This window comes from Buceros rhinoceros, unplaced genomic scaffold (genome assembly GCF_000710305.1).
Source record: "Buceros rhinoceros silvestris isolate BGI_N320 unplaced genomic scaffold, ASM71030v1 scaffold15835, whole genome shotgun sequence".
NCBI classification, from domain to species: Eukaryota; Metazoa; Chordata; class Aves; order Bucerotiformes; family Bucerotidae; genus Buceros; species Buceros rhinoceros.
The window spans coordinates 8507-16957 of NW_010414723.1; the positions used below are offsets into that span (position 1 = coordinate 8507).

At 42.9% G+C, this 8451-nt stretch overlaps 1 protein-coding gene across 1 annotated transcript in view; it reads left to right on the top strand.

Annotated features, from left to right (window-relative positions):
• Positions 1 to 266: 266 nt before the first annotated feature.
• ETV6 (ets variant 6) overlaps positions 267 to 8451 on the top strand; it is a gene marked incomplete at its 3' end in the record, with an annotated part of 9522 nt that continues 1337 nt past the window's right edge. The window contains exons 1-2 of the mRNA XM_010137185.1: positions 267 to 498; positions 4291 to 4425. Of these exons, the coding sequence (XP_010135487.1) occupies positions 267 to 498; positions 4291 to 4425 (367 nt within the window). The remainder of the gene's footprint in view (positions 499 to 4290; positions 4426 to 8451) is intronic.

Here is an 8451-nt window from a genome sequence, read left to right on the forward strand (position 1 = left end):
GGCCTCCTGCCTGCTCTGCACCTCAGAGGGACCAGCTGGAGGAAAACCTAATTTCACAGTGGAAACTTGGAATGAAATAATGTCCTAAAAGCTTTTTTTCAGGATGCTGAGGCAATTCTTGCTTCTCAACATGTCACCAATAAACCAGTGTGCCAAAACTGATGAAGTATTTCTCAGTCCAGTGCTTAGAGTAATTCTGTATTAACGTGACGTTCCTCTCCTACACCTTCGCACATTATGGTGTGGGGAGAAGGGGGCATTCACTGATGGTTGTCTATCTTCCCATGCCTTGTCTCAATTTGGTAACACAATCATGGTCTCTCCCTGCCACAGGTTTGCAGCCCGTTTACTGGAGCAGGGATGATGTGGCACAGTGGCTCAGGTGGGCTGAGAAGGAGTTTTCCTTAAGGCCGATTGAGAGCAACACTTTTGAGATGAACGGCAAGGCTCTGCTGCTCCTGACCAAAGAGGACTTTCGATACAGGTCTCCTCATTCAGGTGAGGATTATTTACAGAAGCTGTTATTGAAAAGAGAGGAAGTTGCAGCAAAATCTGGAAAGGGTCAGAGGAGGAACGAGTCACATTTGTTGGGGTGGACCAGGCAAGGAGAGAAGAGGTAGGACAGACGTGCTTGTATGAGGCGTGACAAAAAGGACAAGTAGGGAATGAAATCCTGGTACACCTGAGTTGTAGGCAAAATCAAATGCAAATCCAAACCCAAACATCCATCCTGTTTCTAGTTAAAACTCCCTGCAGAACTCCCAGAAAGCAAGCTTCTCTGGCCACACTTTGTTACTTCCAGCTCTTCCCTGTAAAGGCTTTTATCTTTTCACAGACCCAGCTATAGCAGCAAGTTAATCAACTGCTTCAGCTTCTTTAAGAAGCCCATATTACCATTTTTCCTCACAGCTGGTTTGGCTGACACGCCACTAAAAGTGACTGCAAAACTCCTTCCCTGGGGGACCTTTCCTCTGTGTAACAGCCTCTGTGGGCTTTGCTTTGCTTTACCGTATTCTCTCACGTGCTGGAGTCGAGCCCGAGACGCAGCACGGACAGGTGTGTGAATCAGTCTGCCTATTGCTCAGATTACATCTTCATTTATTCACAAAGAAGATTTAGGAATGTGTATGCTGCCTGTCTGTATTTATATCCCCTGCGGTCTGTCTGCTCCAGTTTTACAGTCAGAGTAAGCCCCTGCCCTCCTTTGTCAGGGATGTTTAACTAAATACGAGTTGTGAGCTTTTCTTTTGTGACCATATAAGGTACTCCTGTTAAATACAAAGGCTTGTAATTCAATCACCATAGGTGATCAAAGAGTTTGGACCAAGCAGTGACAGAATTGCCATGAGGAGGCTTCCAGTGCAAGGCTCACTAGGTGCAGAAGTACAGCTGGTGCCGCTTGGATCCAGCTCATAAACAAGCTCTGGCACTAATTCTGCATGAGGCTGTTTGGTAACTCCCTTGAACTCACCCCTGCAACTATCCTCCTGCAGGATCTGCCTCACAAACTATAGCTTCTGTTTACTGTATATAAAGTTCTTGAAGCACATGCTTCATATCCAGGACTAATTTTGTATGGAAGGAGATGCCAAACATTAACTATTACCAGTAGTGAAATCTGATGCCTAGAAACATCTTCTTTTTGTTTGTTTTTCATTTCTGGTGCACCAGTTTGGATCATTTCATGAAAAAATTAGTCCTGCTACAGGCAAAAGTGGGGATGTGGGCAAAGGCCACAAGGGAAACTTTTACGTATCTTGTGTGCAACTCACCTTATCATCCCACTGCCTTGCTGCCTGTAAGTTATGGCCCTACTCTTCTTCCCTTGTGTGCTGTGAGGGCACTTGAAATGAGTAGGATTAAAATGTTTGTAGGCTGGAAATAGAGTGTTGCCAGAAAAGAGCCTCTGGCTTGCAAATCCTTACTTTATGCAGAAAGTTAAGCTCTTATTTACCTAAATTTGGAATGAAATAACCAAACTAAAGGCCTCCTCCCTCATTTTTTCTCTCCCGTTTCTCTCCAGGTATTCCCCACCAATAATAAACCTTTCAGAGAATATCTGAGTCAGACCCTAAAAATTTAGATGTAAAGGGACATTACTTCAGCATTTCCCATAAATTAATTATACGTGAAATTTAAGAACTACAAGATAACGTTTGCCGTAGAGGTATTAAGTTTTTCAAGGTTGCAGCTCCATAAAAGCTGTATCCATTCCCCACACAGTTAAAATCAGGAGAACTGCAGCCATTCCCTGCAGCGGTCCTGGCAATAAATGGGCTCACATCTCCACAGCTATTCTCCTATTCAGGGCTGGCCAAGGAAGGCAGGCATCAGAGGAAGGGGGCATGAAATACACTTTTCCCCTTCTTAACTAGCATTACTGCATCTGGATGGTGCAGAAAAGTAACTGTTTTGTGAGGTAAAAAAAAGACAGCCAGTTTTATAGATGTTTTCACTAGTCTGTCAGGCCAAACCAAAACAGGTACAAATTTGCTACTTCATTGCTTGGAGTGTTACCAGCACTAGTTATGATTATGCCACTATTGTATTCACAGATGCAAATTATGTGGTGAAATCACTTTTTAGCCTTTCATACACTAAACATGGAAAAGGTAGCTGGGTTCTCGAGGCTTTGTTTTTAATTAGATTTTCAAGTATTGCAATCACCTTTTAAAAATGCCCTAGAGTCACTGCTGAAACAGTAAAAGCAGCCAGGATGCTGAAAAGAAAGGAAACTGAACTATGGAGAGTAGGATGGTTCTAAGTGTTTCACACTAAGACACTGAACTTGCCCACAAACAGAGCATTGGCAGTTTGCAGGGACAAGGGACAAATGGAGCACGGCTTACAATCTCACAGAAACAACTACTAAAAAACCACCCACACTTGACAAGACTCTTCCAGAAAATCCGAGGTTTCCTAAGTGAAACTTCACTAAGTTCCTTTTCAGATGTGTTATTGCTGCAACCTGTTTGTCTGTACTATGAGCAGTGACAAACAGAAAAGAGCAAACAATTAAAAGTCGAGAGAGTTCCCGCCCTGGATTGTACATTGTCACTGTGACATGTGCAACCAGTTACATCGGACAGAATGTGTAAGTACCTGTGTGTTTCACGTAGATTGTGTTGGAGGAAGGGCATAAGTGTAAGATGTAATAAATAAAAAGACACAGAATAAGACACAGTTAGTCCATTGGTCTCCCAGATACTGAAGTGATACGTTCCACTGAGGGACGATGTAACAGTGCTGGTGCCAGTGATTGGGGGGGTGGGAGAAGTGAGGAAACAAACAAGTACCTGGGAGGGAACACGTCAGCTTGGTGCCGTGCAATTCGCTGCAGACGTTTCTGTGGACGAGTGATACAACAGGGACTCACAGACTATACTTGCCCACACAGAGCTCTAAGTCTGCTGCATTTCATTCCTTAGGCTGCATCACGCCCGTGCTCTAATATTGCCTGTCGAAGTGAGCTCCATACCGAGTCTAGTTGCTAGAAATAACTATCTTTGGTATCCCATCTGGGCTTTTCAGCCGTTCAACCCATGACACCAAGAGTGACATACAGAAGTTCCTAAAGCACCTGTAGCACTTGAATCTCTCCAGGAGTTGTCACCACAGCAAAGTTGTTCAGGATAGTTAAATCTCTCAATTCTTTACAAGTCTTTGAAAAAGTATCCATCTCAAACTAACTTCTCAAAGTGAGAGCTCTTCCTTCTGTGGATTTCCTAGAACGGAGAATCTTTAGTAGCACACTGCCTCTGGCCTTGAGGCACCAGTGTTGCTTGGAGAGACTTTACAGCATCTTGTATCTTGTCCCCCCATAGAGCCTGAATTGTTCAGTAATTGAAGAAAAGCACAGTCTTTGCTCCCAGCAACTCACTGCATAAATCATGGGCTCTACATTTAAGAATTCTGTGTCCTAAGGTGTCTATTTAAAAAGTGGAAGCTGTGAGAACATGGGACACTGAACTAACTACTGCTTGTAAAGGTTTGGAGCTCTCGGATGGGCAGTCACATAGCCTGAAAAAAACTGTGCTGGGGTAATAAAAGCCGTGTCTTGTGATTCTCCTGTTTTTCCATAGACACACACAGAGGCGTGATGTGCAGTTTTTCTTTTTTTCCCTTTCAGGGAAGAACCTTGCAAAAGAGTGAAATGCGGGATTTTAGTGCAAGCACATTTGGGTCTGAAAATAGCACCCAGGAGCCATGAATTCATCCATCAGATGGGTAAATGAGTCTTCTCAGCAGTACGTAGGTTTTAATTTCCTTTTTCTGCTGTTTGTCTTTCAGGTGATGTTTTGTATGAACTCCTCCAGCATACCCTGAAGCAAAGGAAAGCTCGTATGCTCTTCACACCTTTCTTCCACCCTGGGAATTCTATCCATGCTCAGCCAGAGGTCATATTACACCAGAATCATGATGAAGGTAACTCTGTCTCATTCTTGTGGGAGCTGCCATTATAGAGACGACTAGGGTAAGGCTGTGAGCAATTATGTCATTTTCTTGCTCCAAAGTTACTTAAATAAAGCTGCTCTCCTCCCTTTGTCTCCATGGCTTTAGAACGATGGACTAGTCTAGGGAATCAGCTGCCCATTCTCCAGCTATTTTCTATTATTTTGTCCCGTTTCCAAAGATGCAGATTTCAAAATACCAGAAAGTTTTATTGACCTCATTGATTCATTTTTCCTCGCTACCAGTTAGTTAGACAAAGATGCTTCGTGGACTTCAGGTGTCCTGGAGATGCAACTAGATGGAATTGTTTGCAGAGCAAGGGAGAAGGCAGCCTCAGAGAAGAGCATCTAACTCAAAGTCACTTCAGCTGACAGTTGGCTATGGCATCGTGCTAAAGATCCTAGCACAGAGCCCATCGTGTTGCTCACCAGATTTTGAGCTGATTGAGCAATTCATGTTGAGAGAAGGTTTTTTCTGCAGGTTTTCTCTCATTTTTTCGGTCAGAATTATTTGCTTAGGTTATTAGTAGACCTTCTAGTCATGTCCACATATGCCATCTGTGTCAGAGGTGGTGAAGAAAAAATAGGTATGTTTGTGGAATTGCAGATTTGGGCTTCTTCTACTTAGTATAGATCAAAACGTAAGTCTGCTTCCTTCAATGGAAAATAGAGGTTTTATTTTCTTTAAAATCACGCTTACTAAAATACTTCTTGGTTTTCTCCAATAACAGAAAAATCTAAAGCCTAAGCCTTTTAAAAGGTCCTTTCCATGAGAGCATCAGGCAGAATTCAGTTTCTCAAGTAAAAAAAAAAAAATCTAGGAAAAAGTAGTTTTACTCCTTTTTTAACTAAACAAGAGAAGAGAGCAGAAGTGAGTCAGGACATTGCCCTAGTCTCTGCTAACTGGAGATAAGATGCACAAATTATTTTGAGATTCAGCGTGGAATTGCCAGAGAAGACTCAGGGGTACTATCAGGCCTGTTGCCCATGGCCAGCCCGAGCAAGCCAGAATCAATCGCAAAACTCTGAGACTAAGCCAAGAACAGGACAGCAGCAGGTGGAATAAGGGCACTCTGAAGTGTTTCCACACAGCTGTGTAAATATTTCAGGTTAGAAGAGGGTGCCACAAGACAGGATGGCAGAGTTGTGAGAGACAGTCACCTAGTGTGGCAAGCCAAGCACTTTCCAGAGGCCATTATTAAAATCTCCATTTTTGCTGAAGCTTGGCATTCATCCACCAGTGTTTCCTTTTTCAATTTCAAATAGAAATACTAGCTGCACTCTCAGGCACCCCTACATTAAAGATATGGAGAAACTTTCGCTCTGGAGAGGATTTCACAGGGATGTTGAGTTGGCTTTCACAGGGATGTTGAGTTGGCTTTCACGTGTATTACTGAAAACGTAAGTCTTCTGCAATCTAATCCAACTCTGTGAGAGCACAGGATGATTAAGAAACAACTTTCATTTCTTCCTCCCAATACTCTGGCTGCTGGTAGTACCACTGTTTTTGCTTAGAGAACTCTGTGCTATTACCTAGAACTTTTCTTTATAATGACAAAAATTAGTTCTTGTTTGCTGTGAGAGGAACTTCAAAATGAACAAAAGAAACTACAGCTTGCCTGAGACAAGACTGAGCAATCAAAAAATCTTCAAGCCAAGAATTTATAGGCAGGTGAATTTATTTATTTATGTGTTTTGACATTCCTTCTTCTTCCTGTTTCAGAGTCACTTGGGAGAAACTAGTACAATTAAGTTTACTATTTTCCCTCAGCAGAATGCAGCTTAGTAAAAAAGGAAAACTAATGTGGGAAGCAGAACTTAACCCTGCTTAACTCACAGACAGTAATAGAGAAATCAACTGTTACTTCGGCACAATTTTGGGTGGTTAGACTTCATAGGTGATGGAACTTTTCTAGAATTCCTCCTTACTCCAGTGATCTGTCTTCATTTACTTCTACTGCCCCTTTTCTGCTTCTTTTTTTGCCCATTTCCTAGTAGATTATATGCTTATGATCCTCCTTCTAAATGCTTTTGTTTTAAGGTAGTTAATCCAGAATCAGATGAGACCAACATTTATATCTAGTGGCTTTTTTCTAGCTAGTCAAAGTGGATTTGACTGTTTGTCAGGCTGTCTCTAAGATGCATTGACATTGGCTTGGAAGCTGCCATCTGCCCTGTGGGCTTCAGCCTCTGCAGAGGGATGAGCAATCGAGAGTGAGTTACCTACATGGCCAGTGGTCATTCTGACTCAGCACTGAGTCATTCGATGGGGTGCCATAAGGAAGCTTACACCGTCATTCCCTACTTCTTTTATGGGTAAGCAAAGAGTGCCAATCTTAGGGACTGTCACGCCAGCAATTGCTCACTCCCAGAGTGAGTGCGGCCCCGCCCACCCCTGTATGAATCAAATAGGTCAGCAGTTTTCCTGGGAGCTAAATCCCCTTTCACAGCTTTCCCTTCAAGTGAAGAGTGTTGGTCATTCAGAATGAAGAGCCAGACTGATGAGTGAGTCTATTCCTACAGGAAATTATGTACCATATGTGCTCAACTTACAGTCATCAGATGTGCCAAGGAATGAATGCGATAAGGCTTTTATTCTGCACCATTCCTGGCCGTGGAACTGCTTGGAGCTGAGTTCGAATTGTTTTATAGTAAACAGCAACTTTGGCCATGAGGGGATTCTTAAGTATTTAAAGAGAAAGTGAATACTAGCGTGTATCCATTTGTGGATTTTCCTCTTGCTGCTTTTTAGAGAGTTCCTTAGTCCCTACCTTCTCTTCACCCTGTCCTGGTTCGGGATCACCATGGTTTGGGTGCAGACAGATAGGTCCATTTCTGTTTGGAGCTTGTCAGAGCCAACTGATGTTTGCAGAGGGGTGGTTGAAGGCACAGCAAGGCATTCTTTCTGCTTTCAAGATAGCTGCTGCCCACAGTCAAGGCTCTTTAAATAAGTAGGACAAACAGTACGATATTCTGGTCTGTATTTACAGGCTAAGAATGAGCACAGTGCATTTGACTGTACAGTGATGGGGGTGAATGGTCTGTAGAAGACAGAGTGCTGAGTAAAATTGGGGAATTGGTTTTCTTTCTACTGTGGCAAAGAGAGGAGACTTTAAGAAAGCCACAGAGGTCAGTACAGTTGTAAATTAATTTCTCTTTGATCTTCACATCATTAGGGCTATCCCGCATTAGCTGGCCACATTGTATTTAAAGCTGTTTGGGTTTAAACAAGAACAATATATAGCTCTGGAGTTCTGTGTCCTCCTGCAGTTTCACTGTGAGTACCCTAAATAGCTCTACAAATGCATTTTTCCTATCGGGGACCACAAGTGTGTGAAATAAGAGCTCTGGAGCCATGTAGTTTCTGCCTAAAATCTCAGGTTTTCCAGCCGACTTTAGCATCCTTGTATAGACGAACAGCCCACTGAACAGGCAAGATGGTTGGTGCTGTATTTTCTCAGGCACTGTATTTTCTCGGGACTAGAACTTCTCCTGTTCAGGTGTTTCCCTGGATAAGTGCTGATTCCTCTCTTGATGCCTGCCTTGTTGCTCTTGGGTCTTTGCCTCAAGAGGGTCTTCAACAAGTATTGCTACCTTGCAAGAGAGCCAGAGAGTCCTTAAAGAGGATCAGAGCAAATGGAGTGCACAAACAGGCAGCCACAAATAGGCAGCTACTTATTTAGTTGTCGACGTGAACCCAGCAGTTTCCTTCTCTTATCATCCAGGGCTTTCAGCAAACAGCACTGAAATTTGATCTTTGTTTTTCAGATAAAAACCTGTTAGTCACTGGGCTCTGGTGGTATTTTCCTCTTCATCAGTAGTTTCCCAAGTCAAAATTGATGGCCTTAGCTAAGCTGAAAGTTTGTGCTGTTTACGTCATACATTTCATTTTGTGAGAGGATTGTTAGTACGTAAAGACACTGACCTAGAGCCATGACTTATATCCCCCCTACTGTTAAGGATCACAGCTGGGGAAGTATGCTAGAAGTCCTCCTGCTGA